Consider the following 25194-nt stretch of genomic DNA (forward strand, 5'->3'; position numbering starts at 1 on the left):
AAATCCCATCTCTACTAAAAATACAAAAATTTAATTAGCTAGGCACGGTGGCAGGTGCCTGTAATCCTAGCTACTCGGGAGGCTGAGGCAGGAGAACTGCTTGAACCTGGGATGTGGAGGTCGTAGTGAGCTGAGATTGCGCCATTGCACTCCAGCCTGGGTGACGGAGCAAGATTCCATCTCAAAAAAAAAAAAAAAACAAAGAGTTACAGAACCAGCCTGGCTAACAGGGTGAAACCCCATCTCTACTAAAAATACAAAAAATAAACAAAGCCGGGTGCCTAAAATTGCACCCTGCTCAACAGGCCCCTCTTAACCCCCTTCCCTGCTGTGATCACCTCCTCAGCACGGACATGATTATCTAACGCATCATACATTTTGCCTATTGACCTTGTTGATCATCTGTTTCATCCACCAGCATGGAAGCCTCACAGGACAGGCCTTTTTGCTGATTTAGGTCACTGCCGTGTTCTTACCAACAGGAACAGTGCCTGGCTGAGATTTGGCACTCATTAAAGATTTGTGGACTTAAAGTGTTGAATGGGGGACTTGGAAATATCACAGGAGCCAAAAGGCTCCTGTGTGCACTTTATTTTATTTTATTTTTGTTAGAGACAGGGCCTCACTCTGTTGCTCAGGCTGGAGTGCAGTGGTGCAAACATAGCTCACTGCAGCCTCGAACTCACTGGCTCAAGCCTCAGCCTCCGAAGTAGCTGGGACTACAGGCACATGTCACCACACCCAGTTAATTTAAAAAAAAAAAAAAATTGTAGGGATGGGGTCTCGCTGTGTTGCCCAGGCTGATCTTCCCACCCCGGTCTCCCAAAGTATTGGGATTACAGGCATGAGCCACCTTGCCCAGTCCTGGGTGTGCTTTATAGAGGATTTGAGAATTAAATGGGTGTATAACACTTTCGGTTACATGACATAGAGGGATCTATGGTTTATGTGGAAAGCTAATGGGGGCAGGTGGGTCACTCACAGGCAGAGCACAGGCTTGTGGACATGCTACAGTGGGGATGTATGGGCTATACTGGGGCCCACATGAAGGTATAAAGGACCCTATGATGAGCACAGAGAATATATGGGGGTCTAAGAATATACACAGGGACCTCAGGGGCTTCTGGAAGCTTCTCTGTAGAAGTAAAGAGAATCCTAAATCACTCTAGGCTGTGGGTAGATATGCAGCCTTGACACTGGTGGGGACACAGACTTACCCTCGCCCTGGATGGGTGGGCTTAGGGGGCTGGGGAAACCGACATGAGTTTGGCGTCAGCAACTCCAAGAATTCTTTCCCTTCTCTGTCTCTGTCTCCCTGGATATGTCCGCAGTTCTCCCCAACACATGTCCCTACACCTGTGTGTACCCCCTGGCCCCTCCCTGCAGCTCCACCTGCGCCCCCCTCTCCCCCACCTCTCTGGCTGGCCTTCCTCTCTCTGTCTCTCCGAATCTCTGAGTCTTTCCATCCCTCTGTCGGCTTCCAGCAGTTCTCTCTCCTTCTCCCTGTCTGTTTTCCCGGCTTGCCATACCTTCCTTCTCTTCTGTCCCTGCCCATCTCTGCCCTCCGTCCCTCTCTGCCTCAGCCTGTCTCTGGTGGTCTCCATCCCTCTTGCGTCTCTGCCTGTCTCCCGTCTCTGTGTCAGCCAGGATCTTTCTTTGTGTATCTCCATCTCTGCCCCATCTGTTGGGTCCTCTCTCTCTCGCTCCATCCTTCCCTCCATCCTCTCTCCTGCATCCTCCCACCTCCTCTCCATCCCTCCAGCTGAAGGCCCGCCCCCTGCCCCCCCCCGCGCTCCCCCTCCCCCCTCCGAAAGGGTTAACTTTGGGGAAGGGCCCGGAGTCCCCGGATGGTGATGTCAGCGTGCCGGAGAGAAAGGACGAGGTGGCGGGGGGAGGCGGAGAGGAGGAGGAGGCGGAGGAGAGAGGGCGCGTGGGGGGGCGGGGGGGACCTCGGCCTGCAGCATCCGCCGGCCCGCACCTCAGACCCCCCCGGCGGGGGGAGGCGCAGGAAGCGGGGGGCCGGCCAGAAACGGGCTGGGGAGGGGGGGCCCCGCAGCCCCCCCGGGCCATGCTGACTCCCGGGGCCTGACCCCCCCGGGCCAGCCCCCCCTCCCCCAGCTCCGCGGCCCGCCGACTGGGGGGGGCCAGCCCAGCCCCCTGGGGACCCCCGGAGAGGTGGGGGGCAGCCGGGGGGGCCGGGACGGAGCGGTCACCGGCCCCCACCGGAGAGACGGGGCGACCGGCCGCAGGGGGGGCGGCCGGGGGACCGGTCGGGCCGGGACCAAGGGCACCATGTCGTCGGGGGCCAAGGAGGGAGGCGGGGGCTCTCCCGCCTACCACCTCCCCCACCCCCACCCACACCCACCGCAGCACGCCCAATATGTGGGCCCCTATCGGCTGGAGAAGACGCTGGGCAAAGGACAGACAGGTGAGTCCAGCAGAAGGGGACACCTGGGGCGGGGGGAGGGTGGAGGTGGCGGCAGAGGCGGGACTCAGGGTATTCAAATGGCACGGGCTGGCTCCCCAGACCCCTGGGCCCCTCATAGAGAAGGGACTTGGGATTCAGACTCCTGGGTCCCAGGATGGAGGGGGTGGGGGGCGCAGACTCTGAGGTCCTGGAGGAGAGGGGCTGGGGGCCTGGACTCCTGGGTCTGAGGGAGGAGGGGCTGGGGGCTGGACTCCTGGGTCTGAAGGAGGAAGGCCTGGGGGTCTGGACTCCTGGTCTGAGGGAGGAGGGGCTGTGCTTGGACTCCTGAGTCTGAGGGAGGAGGGCCTGCAGGCCTGGATTCCTGGGTCTGAAGGAGGAGGGCCTGGGGGCCTGGACTCCAGGGTCTGAGGGAGGAGGGGCTGGGGGCCTGGACTCCAGGGTCTGAGGGAGGAGGGGCTGGGGGCCTGGATTCCTGGTTCTGAGGGAGGAGGGGCTGGGGGTCTGGACTCCTGGTTCTGAGGGAGGAGCAGACTGGGGTCCTGGACTTTTTGGTTTGAGGGAAAAGGGACTGGGGTCCTGGACTTCTGGGTCTGAGGGACGAGGGACTGGGGGTCTGGACTCCTGGGTCTGAGGGAGGAGGGTCTGAGGTCTGGACTCCTGGGTCTGAGGGAGGAGGGGCTGGGCCTGGACTCCTGGGTCTGAGGGAGGAGGGGCTGGGCCTGGACTCCTGGGTCTGAGGGAGGAGGGGCTGGGCCTGGACTCCTGGGTCTGAGGGAGGAGGGGCTGGGGGTGCTGAACTCCTGGGTCTGAAGGAGGAGGGGCTGGGTGCCTGGACTTCTGGGTCTGAGGGAGGAGGGTGGTGGGAACCTTGAGTGTTGGGACAGGGAGTTTGGGGCCCTAATGCTCCAGCCCCCATAGGGGCAGAGGCCGGAGGGGCTCCAGGGCCAGGGAGGGGATGGAGGCGGCCTGCTGAGTGGAGCCAGGCTGGGAGCTGAGGTTCTTGCTGCAGTACAGCTGCAGACTGGGGTGGAGTGCATCCGTCCTGGGAAGCACCGTCCTCTGGCCTCCTGCTCTCCAGGCAGCGAGTTGGGATGACAGGGGCTGTAGGCCTAGGACATTCTCCCCTTCTCTGGCATGCTGGCTCAGAGTGGCAAACAGGATGGAGGGTGGGAAGGTGGGCTGCAGCAGGCGCGTCTCCCGGAGCGGCTGTGGAAAGGGCGTTCATCCTCTGCTGTTGCTAAACGCTGGCCACCGGCCGCAGCCTCCTTCCTGCCGGATGGATGGTGGGTGGAGGTGACATGGGAGCTGAACGCCCAGGGTCTCTATGAAGCTCAGGGCCAGAGCCAACAGGAGTGGGGACTGGGCTGTGACTGAGAGCTGAGACCCTAGGGAAAAGGAGAAGGTCAAAGCCCCAGGTCCTGAGTGGTGAGAGTGTGAAGGTGCTGCTGACCTGAATTCCTGAGTTACAGGAGAAGAAGGGGTCAGACCTGGACTGGGTCTGAGGGAGGAGGGGCTGGACCTGGAGTGCGGGGTCTGAAGGAGGAGGGGCTGGGGGTCTGGAGTGCTGGGTCTGAGGGAGGAGGGGCTGGGGGTCTGCAGTGCTGGGTCTGAGGGAGGAGGGGGCTGGGGGGGCTGGATTCTTGGGTCTGAGGGAGGATGGAATGGGGTCTAGATTGCTGGGTCTGAGGGAGGAGGGGCTGGGGTCTGGACTCCTGGGTCTGAGGGAGGAGGGTCTGGGGGTCTGAATTGCTGGGTCTGAGGGAGAAGGGGCTGGGGCCTGGACTCCTGAGTCTGAGGGAGGAGAGAATGGGGCCTGGACTTCTGGGTCTGAGGCAGGAGGGGCTGGGGGTCTGGACACCTGGGCCTGTAGCTTTAGGGGCTAGTCAGGGCTGGGTCTTTGGCTTTGGGGGCTCAGGACCTGGAATCGAGGGTCCTGAGGAGAGGTGTGGGCCAGGAGACAGGACATGCCCTTGGTGTCTGTGTGCCGTCTTTAGACCTGCCATGAAGAGAAGACACAGGAAGGCAGTTGAGGCTGGGGGTTCGGGAGGAGGTAGAGGGTGGTCTGGGGAGGGGGCAGATGTGAGATTATATTCTCTAGGAGTCATAGGGTCTTCAAAAGACTGAGACAGAGAATACAAGGAAGTGATGGGGAGAGGGAAAGTCGCAGGTGGGTTTGGAGGAGACAGACTCGGGGAAACACGGTGAGGAAAGAATGTGTGACAGGCGGGCTCCCCAAGATGGAGAGGGTGAGGGCCGGGGGTGGCTGGCAGAGGAGAGGGGCACCTGGCTGGATGGACAGTCAGGAGGAACGGACTGGCAGGAGGGAGGGGAAGGGTGGTTTCGTGGGAGTGTGGGCTGTCAACCCCAGGAGTTCAGGTCCGATGTGTTCAGGCCATTGTTAAACAGCCAGGCCGGGAGGAAGGAGCAAACCGGGTGGCCAAGGGAGGACATAGGTGCTGGGGACGAAGGTGACCCAGCGGAACACCCCACATTTTCACCCTGCTCCCCCAGGGCTGGTTAAACTCGGAGTCCACTGCATCACGGGTCAGAAGGTCGCCATCAAGATCGTGAACCGGGAGAAGCTGTCGGAGTCGGTGCTGATGAAGGTGTGTACACCTGCTACAGCGTGTCTGCGGGGGAGCCTATGGGGCTGAGGGCAGGCAGGGGGCCTTGCTGACCTCTGTTCCTGTGTCTGCACCCCTCTTGACCCTCAGGTGGAGCGGGAGATCGCCATCCTGAAGCTCATCGAACACCCACATGTCCTCAAACTCCACGACGTCTACGAGAACAAGAAATATTTGTAGGTATTTATAGACACCCAGCCCTACCCCATCCTCCCTCTCCAGGTTACCAGGGTGGGACTTCTCCAGAAACAGGGCCTAGGGGGACCGGGGGGACCTGGAGCTCTCCAGGCTGGACTACTGAAGGCCCAGTCCCTTGCCTGTGGCACAGGGAAGCTCCCAGCCACTGTTCTCACGCTGTGTTGGGTCTGAGGCGAAGGGCAACCATCCTCCTACTGGGTCCCCGGCTCCAGCTCCTTGGCCCGCGGCACTACATGAAATGCCCTCTGCTAGATAAGCAGGGTGCCCTCGACCAGACCCAATTTGCTATGGGCAGATGCCTCCTGTTTGTAAGGCAAGGGGCCTAGCAAAGCCCAAAGGATCTTCCCAAACCCCCACTCTGGAGCACCGGAGAGCCCCCCTCCTCCCCCGGCATAACTGCGGGTGCCATGGCAGGACACCCCAACAATGGGCCGCCTTAGGAGTTCTGAGTCAGTATCTCAAAGTCAATTACCCGCCAGGAAGGATGGGGGTGGGGGTCCAGCTGTCCAGACTCCAGAGAATGGGCCTCTTTGTCCAAACTCTGGTGACCCAAAGGACAGCTGGACTGGGAAGCTGGAGAGGGGACAGCCCTCGTGCCCCCCCACCCCCGGCACTCAGTCCCCAGGATGAACTGACATCAGGTCCATCAGTGCTGGTGCAGGTTTCACACACAGGAAGCTGTCTGCCTGGCGCTCACGGGACTTGCTCTCAGGCTTCCCCAGGTGTGGTGATAGGAAAGGGCTATTATCCGGACCAGCGCACTCTCGCTCCCACTCCACTCTTGGCATAGGGAGGCAGGGCCATGGGAGTTGATGCTTTGGGCGGGAATCTAGCCATCTAAGAGCTCATAGAAATTGAGCTTTTGGGGCCAGGCACGGTGGCTCAAGCCTGTGGTCCCAACACTTTGGGAAGCCAAGATGGGCAGATTGCTTGAAGAGTTCGAGACCAGCCTGAGCAACATCGCAAAACCCTGTCTCTACAAAAACTACAAAAATTAGCCAGGCGTGGTGGTGTGTACGTGTAGCCCCAGCTGAGGTGGGGCTGAGGTGGGAGGATTGCCTGATCCTGGTAGGTCGAGGCTGGAGTGAGCCGTTTTTGTGCCCCTGCACTCCAGCACAGAGTGAGACCCTGTCTCAAAAAAAAAATTTGAGCTTTTGTTTCCCAGAAGCTGATGGGAATTAGTTTTAACCTCCCAGAGCCTGATGGGATTTGGAGTCTAGAATCCAAATGGTTGATGGAGGCTGGGCGCAGTGGCTTACGCCTGTAATCCAGCACTTTTGGAGGCCGAGGCCAGTGGATCACGAGGTCAGGAGTTCAAGATCAACCTGGCCAAGATGGTGAAACCCGTCTCTGCTAAAAATACAAAAAAATTAGCCGGGCATGGTGGCAGGCACCTGTAATCTCAGCTACTTGGGAGGCTGAGGCAAAGAATTGCTTGAACTTGGGAGGTGGAGGTTGCAATGAGCTGAGATTGTGCCACTGCACTCCAGCCTGGGTGACAGAGTGAGACTCCATCTCAAAAAAAAAAAAAAAAAAAACTATAAAAGTCGGGAGTTCGAGACCAGCCTGGCCAACATGGCAAAACCCTGTCTCTACTAAAAATACAAAAATTAACTGAGTGTGGTGGCATACACCTGTAGTCCTAGCTACTTGGGAGGCTGAAGTGGGAGAATTGCTTGAACCTGGGAGGCAGAGGCTGCTGTGAGCCAAGATCATGCCACTGCATTCCAGCACGGGCAACAGAGCAAGACTCTTATCTCAAAAAAAAAAAAAAAAAAAAAAAAACTCCAAACAACAACAACAAAAACCTAATAGTTGATGGAAACTGGAACCCCGTGTCCCAGAGGCTTATGGGAAGTGGGTTTTTGGTTTTTTGGTTGTTCTGTTTTTTTGAGACAGAGTTTTGCTCTTGTTGCCCAGGCTGGAGTGCAATGGCTCGATTTCGGCTCACCAGAACCTCCACCTCCTGGGTTCAAGTGATTCTCCTGCCTCAGCCTCCTGAGCAGCTGGGATTACAGGCATGCGCCACCACACCCGGCTAATTTTGTATTTTTAGTAGAGATAGGGTTTTTCCATGTTGGTCGGGCTGGTCTCGAACTCGACCTCAAGTGATCCGCCCACTTTGGCCTCCCAAAGTGCTGGGATTACAGGCGTGAGCCACCATGTCCGGCCAGAAGTGGGGGTTTTTAACTTCTAGGCGCTGATGGGAGTTGTCGTCTGTTGCCTCACAGAAGCTGGATCGGACTGGTGTACCTTGCAATCGTCAATACCTGAAAATGAATTCAAATTTGAGTTTCCTCCTCCCAGAGGGAATTAGAGGCTTGGCTTTCTAGGGGCTAATAGGAGTGGGGGTATCTTCACTTCCCAGGGTCCTGTAAGAATTGGGGTCTTTGTCCTTCAGGTGCTGATAGAACTGCCTTATCTTCTGAAACCCTTAGGAGTCAAAGTGTTGATTCCTCTCCGAAGCTGACATGGGAGGCTCTGCTGCCCAGGGCTAATGGGACTTGAATTTGGTTTCCTAGAGGCTGGTGGAAACTGGAGTCACTTCCTCCCAGGGCGTGATGGGAATTGGAGTCTCATCCTCCCAGAAATTGATGGGAACTGGTGTCTCTTATTCCCAGGAATTGATGGGAACTGGAGTCTCTTCCTCCCAGGAATTGATGGCAACTGGAGTCTCTGCCTCCCAGGGACCCATGGGAATTGGAGTCTCTTTCTCCCAAGGATCATGGGAATTGGAGTTCTCTGCCTCCAGGGGCCAATGGAAGTGGGAGACCAGGCCCTCTGGTCCTCCACATGCCCCTTCCAGCCCTCTGCCCCCTCTATATCCTTTAGGTACCTGGTTCTGGAGCACGTCTCGGGAGGTGAGCTATTCGACTACCTGGTAAAGAAGGGGAGACTGACGCCCAAGGAGGCCAGGAAGTTCTTCCGCCAGATTGTGTCTGCACTGGACTTCTGCCATAGCTACTCCATCTGGTGAGCGGGCAGCTTGAAGGGGAGGCAGGGCTGAGGGCTGCCCAGCAGTCAGGCCCTTGGGGGCATGTGGAGGGCTGCGCAGAAGCCATGTGGTCGGCCCCCAAACCTTTATCCCATTGAGACATAACTCATATACCAGAAAATTTCTCCTTTTAGAGTGTGTAATTCAGTGTTTTTTTTATATATTTGCAGTGGTATACATCTGCCACTGTGGAATTTTAGAACATTTTCATCACCCTGCACCCATTAAGTGAGCAATCACTCCCCATTCCCCTCCTGCCCCCAGGTCCTGGCAACCTGTTTTCTGTCTATATGGATTTACCTATTCCAGACATTTTATATAAATGGAATCATACAATATGTGGCCCTTTTTGTATTGTGTTGTTCTGTTTTGTTTTTGAGATGGAGTTTTGCTCTTGTTGCCCAGCAGGAGTGCCATGGTGTATTCCTGACTCACTGCAAACTGTGCCTCCCAGGTTCAATTGATTCTCCTGCCTCAGCCTCCCGAGTAGCTGGGATTACAGGTGCATGCCACTGCACCCAGCTACGTTTGTATTTTTTTAGTAGAGTCGGGGTTTCACCATCTTGGCCAGGCTGGTCTCGAACTCCTGACCTCAGGTGATCCACCCGCCTTGGCCTCCCAAAGTACTAGCATTACAGGCATGAGCCACTGCGCCCTGCCTCTTTGCCCATCTTTAATTCAGTTATTTTTTAAAATTTGATTTAGTCTTTTTATTATTGATTTGTAACCATTTTTTATTATAGGAACAAGAGATTACTCTAGGAATAACTCCTAAAAATTACTCTGTATGATGACAGCAAGAACGAGGAGGAAAATTTAACAAAGAAAAAAAGGAGTTGTTTATTCTAGATGCAAGTCTTTAATCAGTATACATTTTTAAACGATTTTTCTCCAAGTCTGTGCCATGTTTTTACATTTTTATGACAGTCTTGCGAAAAGCAAAAGATTTTTCATTTTGATAAATTTCAGTTTGTTGATTTTTTTTTTATTTTACACCTCATGCTTTTTCTGTCCTGTTTAAGAAATCTTTGCCTGGCTGGGCACGGTGGCTCATACCTGTAATCCCAGCACTTTGGGAGGCCGAGGCGGGCAGATCACGAGGTCAGGAGAGCAAGACCATCCTGGCTAACACGGTGAAACCCTGTCTCTACTAAAAATACAAAAAATTACCCGGGCATGGTGGTGCATGCCTGTAGTCCCAGCTACTTGGGAGGCTGAGGCAGGAAAATGGTGTGAACCTGGAAGGCGGAGCTTGCAGTGAGCCAAGATCACACCATTGCACCATTGCACTCCAGCCTGGGTGACAGAGCGAGACTCCATCTCAAAAAAAAAAAAGAAAGAAAGAAAAAAAGAAATGTCACTAAGGTTTTCTTGTATGTTTTCTAAAAGTTGTATAGTTTTAGCTCTTGCATTTAGGTCTGGGATCCATTTCAAGTTAATTTTTGTATATGGTGTGAAGTAAGGGTTGTGTAAGGGTTATTTATTTATTTTTAGTTTAGTTTAGTTATTGAGACGGGGTCTTGCTATGTTGCCCAGGCTTGTCTCAAACTCCTGGGCTCAAGGCGTGAGCCACTGCGCCTGGCCCATATGTCCATTTTTAAACAGTTTTTTTTTTTGGCTGGGCACAGTGGCACATGCTTGTAATCCCAGCACTTTGGGAGGCCAAGGCTGGCAGATCACTTGAGCTCATGAGTTCGAGACAAGCCTGGGCAACAAAGTGAGACCCCCCATCTCTCCAAAAAACAAAAATAATTAGCTGGGTGTGGTGGCGTGTGCCTGTGGTCCCAGCTACTTGGGAAGGTGTGGTAGGAGGATTGCTTGAGTCCAGGAGGTTGAGACTGCAGTGAGGCAACAGAGTGAGACCCTGTCTCAAAAAAAAAAAAAAGTTGACCGGGCGCGGTGGCTCAAGCCTGTAATCCCAGCACTTTGGGAGGCCGAGACGGGCGGATCACGAGGTCAGGAGATCGAGACCATCCTGGCTAACACGGTGAAACCCTGTCTCTACTAAAAATACAAAAAATTACCCGGGCATGGTGGTGCACGCCTGTAGTCCCAGCTACTTGGGAGGCTGAGGCAGGAAAATGGTGTGAACCTGGAAGGCGGAGCTTGCAGTGAGCCAAGATCACACCATTGCACTCCAGCCTGGGTGACAGAGCGAGACTCCGTCTCAAAAAAAAAAAAAAAAAAAAAAAAAAAGTTACTATTTTTTTCATTGAATTGACTTTAGCCTCCAAATAAGATATTAAATGTGTGATGTTTTTATAACTGTTAAGGTACAAAATGAACGCCTTCATCTTTGAGCCTCCTTCATTTGCATGTCTCTCCCACTAAGATGTGTTTTGGAGATGGGGTGGGGATCAGGGTAGAGGGACTCAGACTTGGGGTAAAGCTTGTTGATAAAAAGGCCACCTATTTCAATTTTCAGTTTTTGTCTTTTTTTATTTTTTGAGACGGAGTCTCGCTGTCACCCAGGCTTCAGTGCAGTGGCACCATCTCAGCTCACTGCAACCTCCACCTCCCAGGTTCAAGCGATTCTCCTGCCTCAACCTCCTGAGTACCTGGGATTACAGGCATGTGCCACCATTCCCGGCTATTTTTTTGTATTTTTAGTAGAGATGGGGGTTTCACCATGTTAGCCAGGCTGGTCTCGAACTCCTGACCTCAAGTGATCCACCCACCTCGGCATCCTGAAGTACTGGGATTACAGGCGTGAGCCACAGCACTTGACCCTGTTTGAATTTTCGACACCTTCCTGTTGACAAGATTGTCAAAACCCTGATATTGAAACCCAGGCCTCTAGGGGGAGATATTCAACATATTTAATAAGTATGACCCAGTTGGCTGGGCGCGGTGGCTCACTCCTGTAATCCCAGCACTTTGGGAGGCTGGGGCGGGCGGATCATGAGGTCAGGAGATCGAGACCATCCTGGCTAACACGGTGAAACCCCGTCTCTACTAAAAACAACAGCAACAAAAAAAAATTAGCCGGGCGAGGTGGCGGGCGCCTGTAGTCCCAGCTACTCGGGAGGCTGAGGCAGGAGAATGGCGTGAACCCGGGAGGCGGAGCTTGCAGTGAGCTGAGATCGAGCCACTGCACCTCCAGCCTGGGCAGCAGCACGAGACTCCGTCTAAAAAAAAAAAAATGACCCAGTTAATGGCCAGGCCAAATGGAAGAATCCGACACTCCCTCTCTCCCCAGACATCAACCCTTAAACCTTGAGGGGTTTGGTTCAGGGGTGGGAAGGTCCCAAGACAGCGACCAAGGATTTTACGAACCAGCTCCGGCCGGGCGCGGTGGCTCAAGCCTGTAATCCCAGCACTTTGGGAGGCCGAGGCGGGTGGATCACGAGGTCAGGAGATCGAGACCCTCCTGGATAACACGGTGAAACCCCGTCTCTACTAAAAATACAAAAAACTAGCCGGGCGCGGTGGCGGCGCCTATAGTCCCAGCTACTCGGGAGGCTGAGGCAGGAGAATGGCCGGAACCCGGGAGGCGGAGCTTGCAGTGAGCCGAGATCGCGCCACTGCACTCCAGCCTGGGCGACAGAGCCAGACTCCGTCTCAAAAAAAAAAAAAAAAAAGAAAAAGAAAAAGAAAAGAACCAGCTCCATATCAGCTTTACCTCAAAGTATCTCACTTATTCAAATACTTATGGATGAACTAATACAAGGTCTCGGATCGCCTACAAACTAATTTGGGTTGGGGAGGAGTACGTAAGGGACGGAGATGGGATGAGATTGGCCCTAAGCTGATCATGGATGAAGCTGGGAGATGGGTAAGTGAGACTTTCTCTCCAGTTTTGGGCACGTTTGTGATTGTCTGTTATAAAAAGTTTCCAGGCCAGGCACGGCGGTAGCTCATGCCTGTAATCCCAGCACTTTGGGAGACCAAGGCACGTGGATGACCTGAGGTCAAGAGTTCAAGACCAGCCTGGCCAACATGGTGAAACCCCATCTCTACTAAAAATACAAAAATTAGCCAGGCGTGGTGGCGGGCGCCTGTCATCCCAGCTACTCGGGGTGCTGAGGCAGGAGAATTGCTCGTGCTCGGGAGATGGAAGTTGTAGTGAGCCGAGATCGTGCCACTGCACTCCAGCCTGGTGGACAAAGTGAGACTCTGTCTCAAAAAAAAAAAAAAAAAAAAAGTTTCCAAAGCCAGACACGGTGATGCACGCCTGTGTTTCCAGCTACTCAAGAGGCTGAGGCCAGAGGATCGCTTAAACTGGGGAGGTCAAGGCTGCAGTGAGCTATGATCGTGCTACTGCACTCCAGGCTGGGCAACAGAAAGGGACCCCATCTCTCAAACTACACTTGATCTTTTTTTTTTTGTTTTCTGAGACGGAGTCTCGCTCTGTCACCCAGGCTGGAGTGCAGTGGCCAGATCTCAGCTCACTGCAAGCTCCACCTCCCGGGTTCACGCCATTCTCCTGCCTCAGCCTCCCAAATAGCTGGGACTACAGGCGCCCGTCACCTGGCCCGGCTAGTTTTTTGTATTTTTAGTAGAGACGGGGTTTCACCGTGTTAGCCAGGATGGTCTCGATCTCCTGACCTCGTGATCCGCCCATCTCAGCCTCCCAAAGTGCTGGGATTACAGGCTTGAGCCACCGCGCCCGGCACTACACTTGATCTTAACCAAACGGCCGAGAAGCGATGCCCATCTCTAAAAATAAAAAATAAAATAGGCCGTGTGCGGTGGCTCATACCTGTAATTCCAGCACTCTGGAGGCCAGGACAGGCAGATCACCTGAGGTCAGGAGTTCAAGACCAGCCTGGCCAACATGGTGAAACTCTGTCTCTACTAAAAATACAAAAATTAGGCCTGGTGCAGTGGCTCATGCCTGTAATCCCAGCACTTCTTGAACCCGGGAGGCGGAGGTTATGGTGAGCCGAGATTGCGCCATTGCACTCCAGCCTAGGCAACAGAGCGAGACTTTGTCTCAAAAAAAATACAAAAATTAGCTGGGTGTGGTGGCACACGCCTGCAATCCCAGCTACAGGGAGGCTGAGATAGGAGAATCACTTGAACCCAGGATGCGGAGGTTCCAGTGAGCTGAGATCATGCCACTGCACTCCAGCCTGGGTGATAGAATGAGACTCCATCTCAATAAATAAATAAATAAGGTCAGGCGTTATGACTCACACCTGTAATCCCAGCACTTTGAGAGGCCAAGGCGGGTGGATGACGAGGTCAGGTGTTCGAGACCAGCCTGGCCAACATATTTTTTTTTTTTTTTTTTTTTGAGACGGAGTCTCGCTCTGTCGCCCAGGCTGGAGTGCAGTGGCCGGATCTCAGCTCACTGCAAGCTCCGCCTCCCAGGTTCATGCTATTCTCCTGCCTCAGCCTCCGGAGTAGCTGGGACTACAGGCGCCCACCACCTCGCCCGGCTAGGTTTTTTGTATTTTTTTTTTTTAGTAGAGACGGGGTTTCACCGTGTTAGCCAGGATGGTCTCGATCTCCTGACCTCGTGATCCGCCCGTCTTGGCCTCCCAAAGTGCTGGGATTACAGGCTTTAGCCACCGCGCCCGGCCTGCCAACATAATTAAACCCTGTCTCTACTAAAAATAGAAAAATCAGCCGGGCGTGGTGGTGCGGCGTGTAGTCCCAGCTACTCAGGAGGCTGAGGCAGGAGAATCGCTTGGACCGAGGAGACGGAGGTTGCAGGGATCCGAAATCGTGCCACTGCACTCCAGTCTGGGCAACAGAGTGAGACTCCATCTCGAAAAATAAATAAATACATAAATAAATACAATTAAAAAAAACTTTTTAAGACCAAAATAAATGAAGAATAATAAATGGTCTCTCATCCCCTAAAAAAACAAAAAGTATGCAGAAGCGTTCCATTGTGAGAGCCAGTGAGTGGGGCCTGGGCCTCCTGGGAGGAAGAAGAGGCCTGAGCCCCACCTGGCTGTCTCAGCCACAGAGACCTAAAGCCTGAGAACCTGCTTTTGGATGAGAAAAACAACATCCGCATTGCAGACTTCGGCATGGCGTCCCTGCAGGTGGGGGACAGCCTCCTGGAGACCAGCTGCGGGTGAGTGGGGGCCGGGCTCCCGAGGCCCTGGGCAGGGGTTTAGAAGCTGGCTGGAGGCTCACATCAGCTCTCTCCCTCAGGTCCCCCCATTATGCGTGTCCAGAGGTGATTAAGGTGAGTGAGGGGCGGGTGGAGGGGAGGGGGTGGAGGCAGCAGTGAGGAGTGATGAAGTCACACCTGGCCCTCCCTTCCAGGGGGAAAAGTATGACGGCCGCCGAGCAGACATGTGGAGCTGTGGAGTCATCCTCTTCGCCCTGCTGGTGGTAAGGCGCCCTCACCTCTCCTGCCATTTCTAGATCAATCCCATCTGGTGGGAGCATAGGACAGTACCTTCCATCCTCACCCGGGGGTCGTCTCCTGAACTTATTTATGTATTTTATTTATTTATTTATTTTGAGACAGAGTCTTGCCCTGTCGCCCTGGCTGGAGTGCAGTGGCGTGATCTCAGCTCACCGCAACCTCTGCCTCCCAGCTTCAAGCAATTCTCCTGCCTCAGCCTCCTGAGTAGCTGGGATTACAGGCGCCCACCACCACATCCGGATAATTTTTGAATTTTTAGTAGAGACAGGGTTTCGCCATGTTGGCCAGGCTGGTCTCGAACTCCTGACCTCAGGTGATCCACCAGCCTCTGCCTCCCAAGGTGCTGGGATTACAGGTGTGAGCCACCGTGCCCATCCTATTTATTTATTTATTTTGAGACAGGATCTTGCTCTGTTGCCCAGTCTGGAGTGCAGTGATGCAGTCTTGGCTTACTGCAACCTCCGCCTCTTGGGTTCAAGCTATTCTCCTGCCTCAGCTTCCCAAGTAGCTGGGACTACAGGCACCCGCCACTACGCCCAGCTAATTTTTGTATCTTTAGTAGAGACAGGGTTTCACCATGTTGGCCAGGTTGGTTTCGAACTCCTGGCCTCAAATTATCCACCCTCCTCAGTCTTCCAGAATGCTGGGATTATAAGCATGAACCACCCTGCCCGGCAGCTGAATTTATTTTATTTTATTTTATTTATGTATTTATTTATTTATTTGTTTGTTTATTTATTTATTTTGAGACAGGGTCTCTCTCTGTCACCCAGCCTGGAGTGCAGTGGCACCATCACAGCTCACTGCAGCCTCAGTCTCCCAGGTTCAAGCAATCCTCCCACCTCAGCCTCCCGAGCAGCTGGGATTATAGGCTCTTGCCAACACGCCCAGCTAATATTTGCATTTTTCATAGAGACAGGGTTTCTCTTTGTTTCCCTAGTCGGTCTCAAACTCCTGGGCTCAAGTGATCTGCCCACCTCAGTCTCCCAAAGTGCTGGGATTACGTGCGTGAGGCCACCAAGCCCAGCCCATCTCTCGAATATTTCACTGGTAATGGGAAAGATATTACATTAACCGACAGACCAAGATTCTGGAGCTCCCCCACTCTGTGCAGAGCTAACCTTTCATTCATAGAACTGTGGGATAAAAAGATAAAAGAACTATGGAATAGTCTCCAGAAGGAACCCCAGAAAGGAACGAGGCATCCGGGAGCACCTGGAGGGCTTGATACCATGACCGTTTACCAGCTGATTCTAGAGCATTGCGATACTGTGATAACAAGTATAACCAGGCCAGGCGCGGAAGCTCACAGCTGTCATCCCAGCACTGCAGGAGGCCGAGCGGGGGCAGATCACCCGGGGCCAGAAGTTTGAGACCAGCTTGGCCAACATGGTAAAACCCCATCTCTACTAAAAGTACAAAAATTAGCTGGGCTTGGTGGCGCATGCCTATAGGCCCAGCTACTCAGGAGGCTGAGGCAGGAGAATCACTTGAACTCGGGAGGTGGAGTTTGCAGTGATTCGAGATCGTGCCACTGCACTCCAGCCTGGGTGACAGAGTGAGACCCTGTCTAAAAAAATGTATGTATAGCTAGATCATAGGCTATCAGCCCTTCTCCTACCATAGGGCCTTTCTGCCTGAGACACTCTGCTACCTACTAGCCTTGTTGCTCACCTAGTTCATATCTAGACTTCTTCAAGCGCTCTGCTCAGTTGTCACATTTCCAGGAAGCTTCCCCTGCCCCCGCTCTTCCTCCCCACTCCTGTGAGGTTAGACCCCGCTGTGGTAGGCTCCCTTTTCCTGGCAACGATCAGAGTTGTCGCTGTGCATTTTGTTGCCTATGTCTTTGAGTGGCATCTCCCTTCCTTTCTGTATCATCAGCTCCTGGAGGTCAGGGCCAATGTCTGGGCCATTTCTCTTTGTGTGTTTTATTTCATTTTGTTGGCTGGCCTTTGCAAACCTCAAGTTGACACATGTAAGACCCCAATAAACACCTGTAGCGAGAATAAATAAGCAGTTGGCCAGGCGCAGTGACTCATGCCAGTAATCCCAGCACTTTGGGAGGCCAAGGTGGGAGGATTGCTTGAGCCCAGGAGTTTAAGACCAGCCTGGGCAACATAGCAAGCAAGACCCCATCTCAAAAGAAAGTTAAAAAATTAGCCAGGCATGGCCGGGCGCAGTGGCTCACGCCTATAATCCCAGCACTTTGGGAGGCCAAGGCGGGAGGATCATGAGATCAGGAAATCGAGACCATCCTGGCTAACACGGTGAAACCCTGTCTCTACTAAAAATACAAAAAAATTAGCCGGACGTGGTGGCGGGCACCTGTAGTCCCAGCTACTCGGGAGGCTGAGGCAGGAGAATGGCGTGAACCCAGGAAGCGGAGCTTGCAGTGAGCTGAGATCGCGCCACTGCACTCCAGCCTGGGCGACAGAGCAAGACCCCGTCTCAAAAAAAAAAAAAAAAAATTAGCCAGGCGTGGTGGCTCGTGCCTGTCATCCCAGTTACTCAGGAGGCCGAGGTGGGAAGATTGCTTGAGCCCTGGCGTTCAAGGCTGTAGTGAGCCATGATCATGCCCCTGAACTCCAGCCTGGATGACAGAGTGAGACCTCATCTCAAAAATAAAAATAAAAATAAATAAAATAAAAAGTAAGTAGAAAAGAAAAATAATACATAAGTTTTTTGTTTGTTTGTTTGTCTGAGACAAATTCTTGCTCTGTCACCCAGGCTGGAGTGCAGTGGCACCATCTCGACTCACTGCAACCTCCACCTTCTGGATTCAAGCAATTCTCCTGCCTCCGCCTCCCAAGTAGCGGGGACTACAGGCACTTGCCACCACGCCCGGATAATTTTTGTATTTTTAGTAGACATGGGGTTTCACATTTTGGCCAGGCTGGTCTCGAACTCGACCTCAGGCGATCTGCCAGCCTCACCTCCCAGAGTGCTGGGATTATAGGTGTGAGCCACCGCGCCCGGCCATAAGCGGTTTTTTTTTATGCCAGGCACTGTTCTGAGCATGTTATTTCACATAATTATCTCAGCAGTCCCAGAGAGTGGAAGTGACTGGCCCACGGGCACGCAGCTAAGTGGCAGGCCTGGGGTTGGTCAGTCCTTGGTCTCTTCACCACCAGGCTACACAACGGATTCTGAGGGCAGTGAGGCCAGCTCCAAGCTGCCTTCCTGGGGCTCACCGCTGCATGGGGAGAGCAGCCGAGGTGCTCTGGAGACCAGCTCAGAACGTTCAGAACTCAGCCCTTCTTCACCTGGTGGCTAAAAGCCCTGTTCCCGAGCCCATCCAGCCGAGTTCCAATCCCAGCTCCCTCTCCCTGAGCAAGCCAGTCACCTTCCCTCAGTGTCCTCATCTGCACCATGGAAATACACATCATACCTGTCATTGTAAGGGTTTTGTTTTCATTTTTATTTTATTTATTTATTTTTTCATTGTGAGATGGAGTTTCGCTCTTGTCTCCCAGGCTGGTGTGCAATAGTGTGATCTCGGCTCACTGCAACCTCTGCCTCCCAGGTTCAAGCGATTCTCCTGCCTCAGCCTCCCTAGTAGCTGGGACTACAGGCACCTGCCACCACACCGGGCTAATTTTCTTTGTATTTTTAGTAGAGATGGGGTTTCTCCATGTTGGCCAGGCTGGTCTTGAACTCCTGACCTCAGGTGATCCACCCGCCTCGGCCTCCCAAAGTGCTGGGATTACAGGCATGAGCCACTGCGCCCGGCCCATTGTGAGGGTTTAAAATTAAATGCTGCACGTGAAGCCCCCGGCACAATGCTTGATGATTAGTAGTAGTAGTTTTCTCTTCTTCTTCTTTTTTTTTTTGAGATGAAGTCTTAGTGTTGCTCTGTAGCCCAGGCTAGAGTGCAATGGCTCGATCTTGTTTGCAGCAACCTCCACCTCCTGGGTTCAAGTGATTTCCGGCTAGTTTTTGTATTTTTAGTAGAGAAGGGGGTTTCACCGTATTGGCCAGGCTGGTCTCAAACTCCTGACCTCAAGTGATCTGCCCACCTGGACCTCCCAAAGTGCTGGGATTACAGGCGTGAGCCACTGCGCCTGGTCTAGTAGTTTATTCTTGTTCCAGTAGTTCCTCATCATTGGCAGATTCCCTATTTGCAAATTTGCCTACCTGTCAAAATGTATCTGTAACCCAAAATCAGTCCTGGAGGTACTTTCACAGTCATTGGCAGACATGCCCAGAGCAGGGGAGACCTGAGCCGCCCACCCAAGGTGCAGGTTCCTGGCTGAGGTCAAAGTGACCCTGTTTCAGCTCTCATCCTGTAAACAATCCCGCTTTTGTCGCCTATTTTGTGTCATGTTTCTCGCATTTTTGTGGTGTTGGTGGTGATTTCGCTGTTTAAAGTGGCCGCGAAGCCAAGTGCTTCTGAAGTACTGTCTGGTGTTCCTAAGCACGGGAGGCTGTGATGTGTCTTCTGGAGAAAGCCCCCGTGATGGGCGTGCTCTGTTCAGGAATGATTTGTAGTGCTGCTGGCCGTGAGTTCAGCATCAATGACACAGTATATGTGAAAGGTATCTTGAGGCCAGGCGCGGTGGCTCATGCCTGTCATCCCAGCACTTTGGGAGGCTGAGGCGGGCGGATCGTGAGGTCAGGAGTTCGAGACCAGCCTGGCCAACACAGTGAAACCGTGTCTCTACTAAAAATACAAAAATTAGCCAAAATTAGCCAGGCATGGTGGCGGTCACCTGTAGTCCCAGCTACTCAGGAGGCTGAGGCAGGAGAATCTCTTGAACCCGGGAGGCAGAGGTTGCAGTGAGCCGAGATCATGCCACTGTACTCTGGGCTACAGCGCTAGACTCCGTCTCAAAAAAAAGAGAAAAGTGTCTTTAAACAGAAACACATACAAACAAGGTTATGTAATGACTGGTTGACAAAAACGTGATGAGAGGATCAAAGGAACCTAACTGACTATGGTTCCTCCAGTAGCCATGACTCGTTCAGTAGTTGAGAGTTTGCAGTGACTTCATGGAACAGAACTCTGGAGAATAACAAGAATCAATTGTATTGTTGTTATATATATATTTTTTATTTTTTTTATTTTTATTTTTTGCGATGGAGTCTCTCTCTGTCACCCAGGCTGGAGTGCAGTGGCGCGATCTCGGCTCACTGCAGCTTCCGACTCCCAGGTTCAAGCAATTCTCCTGCCTCAGCTTCCCAAGCAGCTGGCGCCCGCCACTTTGCCCAGCTAATTTTTGTATTTTTAGTAGAGATGGGGTTTCCCCATGTTGGCCAGGCTGGTGTCAAACTCCTGATATCAAGTGATCCTCCCCCCTTGGCCTCCCAAAGTGCTAGGATTACAGGTGTGAGCCACTGTGCCCAGCCTGTTATTACAACATTTAGTCCATACCGTACCCCTCCTGGCAGGATCATTATGTCCATTTCACAGAGGAGAGGAAACTGAGGCTCCATGCTCCAACATCAGGCAACCAGAAGTCAAACCCAGGCTTCTGTACCCCAAGATCGGCATTCAGAGGTGCCTTCTCTGTATCTCCCCATTCTCCATCCACAGGCCTCAGATACCAGGGGCAGCCGGGAGCTTGCAACACCTGGAAAAGCCCCCAAAGGCTCACATTGTCACCTCCCATGAGTCTTAGTCCAATGGCAGCTCCTCCATGGCGGGTCACCGTGGCTTCCCTCCAACCCTTGCCCTGGCGATGGGAAGCATTCCCTCCTGTCCCGTATGATACGTTCATTTGTTTGTTACCTGTCCCCTCTGGAATGCAACTTCTCTGTTCCTTCCACCGCCTTTGCTGATGACTTGAGCGTCCAGTGTGTGTCAGGCAGTGTGCCAGGTCAACTCCAGGAGGGCAGGGATGTGATTTAGTTCCCTGCTTCATTGCTGGTGGCTACATCAGAACACAGGATGTAGTGGGGTCTCTGGTCAATGCATCACAGCGGCCAGCGTGTAACAGTCCTGACTGTGGGCCCGGAGTGTCATGTGCTGGGTCAGTTCATTCTGCTGCAGTCTGCGAGGTGGGTGCTGTGGCAACCCACTGCCATTTTCAGAGCAGTGACTTGCCTGAGGTCATGAAGATATAAGCCCCAGAGCAAGGATTCAAAGCAAGGTGGGGGCCAGGCGCAGTGGCTCTCACCTATAATCCCAGCACTTTGGGAGGTTGAGCCAGGTGGATCACCTGACATCAGGAGTTCAAGACCAGCCTGGCCAATGTGGCGAAACCCCATCTCTGCCAAAAATACAAAAATTAGGCTGGGTGTGGTGGCTCACGCCTGTAATCCCAGCACGTTGGGAGGCCGAGGCAGGTGGATCACTTGAGGTTGGTCATTTGAGACCAGCCTGGCCAACATGGTGAAACCCCGACTCTATTAAAAATACAAAAATTAGCCGGGCATGGTGGTATATGCCTATAATCCCAGCTACTCGGGAGGTTGAGGCAGGAGGATCGCTTGAACCTGGGAGAGGCAGAGGTTGCAGTCAGCCAAGATCGCCTCATTGCACACCAGCCTGGGCAACAAGAGCGAAACTCCATCTCAAAAAAGAAAGAAAGAAAGAAAGAAAAGAAAAGGTGTCAGCAGGGCCCTGCTTCCTCTGGAGGCTCTAGGGAAGGATCCTTCCTTGTCTCTTCTAGCTTCTGGTGTCCTTGGCGTTCCTTCAGTTGCAGCTGTTTCACTCCCATCACTGCCTCCATCATCACATGACTGTTCTTTCTGTGTCTGCGTCCTCCTCTCCTCTTATAAGGACACCAGTCATTGATTTAGGGCTCAGCCTCATTCAGGTCTCCGCTCCCGTTGCACCTCCTGGGAGAAGCCTCACTCAGTTGCTCGTCATTGTATAGCTATTTGTTTGGAGCTGTGCAAGGGCAGAGGCCTGTTGTGTTCACTGCTGGATCCCTGACCCATAACGGATGCTCACCTTTTGTTGAATGAGTGAATGAGTGACAACCCCTTCGAAACTGCTGTGGGAGGAAACCTGTCTAAAAGGAACAGCCTCCACGCTGCAATTCTAGCCTCATAAGCGGGGCTCCAAGCTGCTCCTTGCCAAGTGACTGCTCTGCCACGGACGAGCTAGGGGCCTTGGGCAAATTGCTGAGCCTCTCTGTGCCTCAGTTTCCCTGCCCGTAAGGTGGAGATTACTGTAGTTCCCCACCTCCAGTGCTTGTGGTTAGGGTGAAATGTGCTAATGCGGGGTCCTGGTTATCTCTTGCTCAGGGGGCTCTGCCCTTTGATGACGACAACCTCCGCCAGCTGCTGGAGAAGGTGAAACGGGGCGTCTTCCACATGCCCCACTTCATTCCTCCAGACTGCCAGAGCCTCCTGAGGGGAATGATCGAAGTGGAGCCCGAAAAAAGGCTCAGTGTGAGTTGTGGGGGCACTGGCGGAGGGGGGAACAGTGGCCGATGAAGAGAGAACCCCTAGAAAAGTCATGGGGATGACTTTTCATCCCCATGCGGGAAACCCAGCTTGGGTTTCCGGAACCTGCCCATCAGCCCCCAGGGTGACTGGGATCGCCAGCTGAGCCGCAACCCAACGTCCAGCAAAGTGCCGCTCCAAACTGGGGAGGGGGCTACGCAAGACTGGAGCGGGGCGTCCCAGGCAGCGGGAGGGAGCAGGAGTAAGACCAATAGGATGCCACTGCGCATGCGGCAAAGTAATGCGGCCGTTCCAGGATACACAGAGACTGCGCGTGCGTGGGGCGATGCACTCAGTTGCCACTAGAGGGCGACGTCATAGGTCATCCTGCCCCCAGTGGGGTGGGCGGGGAGATGATCAGGGACCCCAAAACCGCCCCAATCAGCTTTTATTGCGTGCGACCTCACTTCTGCTTCTCTGCGACTCACCACCCTCACAGCTGGAGCAAATTCAGAAACATCCTTGGTACCTGTGAGTATGGGGTAACTGGGCTCTTGGGTCTCTGGCGGAAGTAGGGGTAGGGGTGGCTGGGAGGGGTGGGATGCCAGGGTTCCTGAGTGGCCAGGGGCTAGGGACTCGGACTTATGCGCCCTGGGGGAAGAAAACACAGCTGGAGAAGGAGTCTAGAGGTCAGGGGGAGGAGGGGCTAAGCTCGGGTCCAGGACTCCCGGGTTTGAAGGAAAAAGGGGCTGGGGCCTGGACTCCTGGATCCGAGGGAGGAGGGGCTGGGGGCCTGGACTCCTGGATCCGAGGGAGGAGGGGCTGGGGCCTGGACTCCTGGATCCGAGGGAGGAGGGGCTGGGGGCCTGGACTACTGGATCCGAGGGAGGAGGACTGGGGGCCTGGACTCCTGGATCCGAGGGAGGAGGGGCTGGGGGCCTGGACTCCTGGATCCGAGGGAGGAGGACTGGGGGCCTGGACTCCTGGGTCTGAGGGAGGAGGGACTGGGGGCCTGGACTCCTGGATCCGAGGGAGGAGGGGCTGGGGGCCTGGACTCCTGGATCCGAGGGAGGAGGGACTGGGGCCTGGACTCCTGGATCCGAGGGAGGAGGGGCTGGGGGCCTGGACTCCTGGATCCGAGGGAGGAGGACTGGGGGCCTGGACTCCTGGATCCGAGGGAGGAGGGGCTGGGGGCCTGGACTCCTGGATCCGAGGGAGGAGGGGCTGGGGGCCTGGACTCCTGGATCCGAGGGAGGAGGGGCTGGGGGCCTGGACTCCTGGATCCGAGGGAGGAGGACTGGGGGCCTGGACTCCTGGGTCCGAGGGAGGAGGGACTGGGGGCCTGGACTCCTGGATCCGAGGGAGGAGGGACTGGGGGCCTGGACTCCTGGATCCGAGGGAGGAGGGACTGGGGGCCTGGACTCCTGGGTCCGAGGGAGGAGGGACTGGGGGCCTGGACTCCTGGGTCCGAGGGAGGAGGGGCTGGGGGCCTGGACTCCTGGGTCCGAGGGAGGAGGGGCTGGGGGCCTGGACTCCTGGATCCGAGGGAGGAGGGGCTGGGGGCCTGGACTCCTGGATCCGAGGGAGGAGGAGCTGGGGGCCTGGACTACTGGGTCTGAAGGAGGAGCCGGGGGTCTGGACCCCTCGATCTGAGGGAGAAGGGGCTGGGGGTCTGGACTCCTGGATCTGAGAGGGGGGGTCTCGATTCCTGGGTATGAGAGAGAAGGGGCCGGGGCCTGGACTCAGATTTCGGGGTCCGGAACCCTTGAGTCTAGAATGAAGAATGCTGAATCTCAGAAGCCTGGTTCCCAATGGTGTTTCTCCACTTCCCCAGAGGCGGGAAACACGAGCCAGACCCGTGCCTGGAGCCAGCCCCAGGCCGCCGGGTAGCCATGCGGAGCCTGCCATCCAATGGAGAGCTAGATCCCGACGTCCTAGAGAGCATGGCGTCCCTGGGCTGCTTCAGGGACCGCGAGAGACTGCATCGCGAGCTGCGCAGTGAGGAGTAAGACCCCGAGACCCCTTCACCCGTTTACCCACGTGGGGCGAGCTGCAGCAGCGCCCTGCGCACATGCAGAGCGCTGGGCAAGGCACCCTGGCCTCTCGGGAGTGGTTTGAAGCTCCCGCCTGGGAGTGATGGAACCAGCTGGAAAACGACCCAGAAACACGCTGAGAAAGTATTAATAGATGCTGCCACATAGTACTTACATAGACATAGTACTTACAAATAGTACGTGCCTAGATGTTAGGTGTTACAGGGTTATTGTAATTGAGTGAAACACAGCTGAGATGTACCCTAAACCAGAGAAACTGGCCATACTGACACCTAGAAAAAGGAAACCATGGGCAGAAAGACAGGGAGCAGAGGAGACCTCCTCTGAGCATTGATTTCGGACCTCAGCCCTCTCTACCTCTTTCCACCTTTCCCACTCGCTGCCTTAGGGAGAACCAAGAAAAGATGATATATTATCTGCTTTTGGATCGAAAGGAGCGGTATCCCAGCTGTGAGGACCAGGACCTGCCTCCCCGGAATGATGTTGGTGAGAAGGCAGGGCTGGTCTCAAGAGAGGAAGAGGCTGGGTACTGGGACCCCAGATTCCCAAGGAAAGAAGGGGCTGCAGGCTCTGAGCTTCCAGGTTTAGACTGCTTGACTTGCTCTTTGACATTTATCAAAACCCCTGTCCGCTCTAGGCCTGTTTCACCATCTGTGCAGTTTCCAAGGCAGTTGTAAATGTGCACAGCTGGGTGAAACCATCTCTTGATTGGGTTGAAACCGTTGTCCCTCAGACCCACCCCGGAAGCGCGTGGATTCCCCCATGCTGAGCCGTCACGGGAAGCGGCGGCCAGAGCGGAAGTCCATGGAAGTCCTGAGCATCACCGATGCCGGGGGTGGTGGCTCCCCTGTACCCACTCGACGGGCCTTGGAGATGGCCCAGCACAGCCAGAGGTGGGAGCCCCTGTCCCTCCAGGAGGATCCACAATCCCTGGGTCTCGGAGTTCAAGATTCTAACCCCAGCTCTACCTCAAATGTGCTGTGTCCTTGGGACAGTTCACCTCCCCTCTCTGGGCCTCATTTCCTCACCTGGAAGGATTGTAGAAGTGAGGGAATGTCTGTGGTTTTTGAAACCCTCCCATCTGATTTTTTTTTTTTAATCTATCCTGGAAACAGATCCCGTAGCGTCAGTGGAGCCTCCACGGGTCTGTCCTCCAGCCCTCTAAGCAGCCCAAGGGTAAGGCCAGGTCCCCAGTGGGATTTAAGAAGGAGAAAGGGGTGGAGACATGGAGC

At 54.3% G+C, this 25194-nt stretch overlaps 1 protein-coding gene across 2 annotated transcripts in view; it reads left to right on the plus strand.

The window, feature by feature from the left end:
* Nucleotides 1-1845: 1845 nt before the first annotated feature.
* BRSK1 (BR serine/threonine kinase 1) overlaps nt 1846-25194 on the plus strand; it is a 32220-nt gene continuing 8871 nt past the window's right edge. Inside the window, exons 1-13 of one of the 2 annotated variants that reach the window (XM_030912803.1) lie at nt 1846-2428; nt 4940-5034; nt 5143-5228; nt 8083-8223; nt 14160-14276; nt 14357-14390; nt 14471-14539; nt 21768-21914; nt 22408-22439; nt 23743-23913; nt 24351-24448; nt 24696-24855; nt 25078-25138. In XM_030912803.1, coding sequence (XP_030768663.1) covers nt 2293-2428; nt 4940-5034; nt 5143-5228; nt 8083-8223; nt 14160-14276; nt 14357-14390; nt 14471-14539; nt 21768-21914; nt 22408-22439; nt 23743-23913; nt 24351-24448; nt 24696-24855; nt 25078-25138 — 1347 coding nt within the window. In that variant the 5' untranslated portion in view covers nt 1846-2292. Of the gene's footprint in view, nt 2429-4939; nt 5035-5142; nt 5233-8082; nt 8224-14159; nt 14277-14356; nt 14391-14470; nt 14540-21767; nt 21915-22407; nt 22440-23742; nt 23914-24350; nt 24449-24695; nt 24856-25077; nt 25139-25194 lie in introns of those variants that run through there. The other variant, XM_030912804.1, reaches the window with a different exon arrangement.

Source organism: Rhinopithecus roxellana, chromosome 12 (assembly GCF_007565055.1).
Source record: "Rhinopithecus roxellana isolate Shanxi Qingling chromosome 12, ASM756505v1, whole genome shotgun sequence".
NCBI classification, from domain to species: Eukaryota; Metazoa; Chordata; class Mammalia; order Primates; family Cercopithecidae; genus Rhinopithecus; species Rhinopithecus roxellana.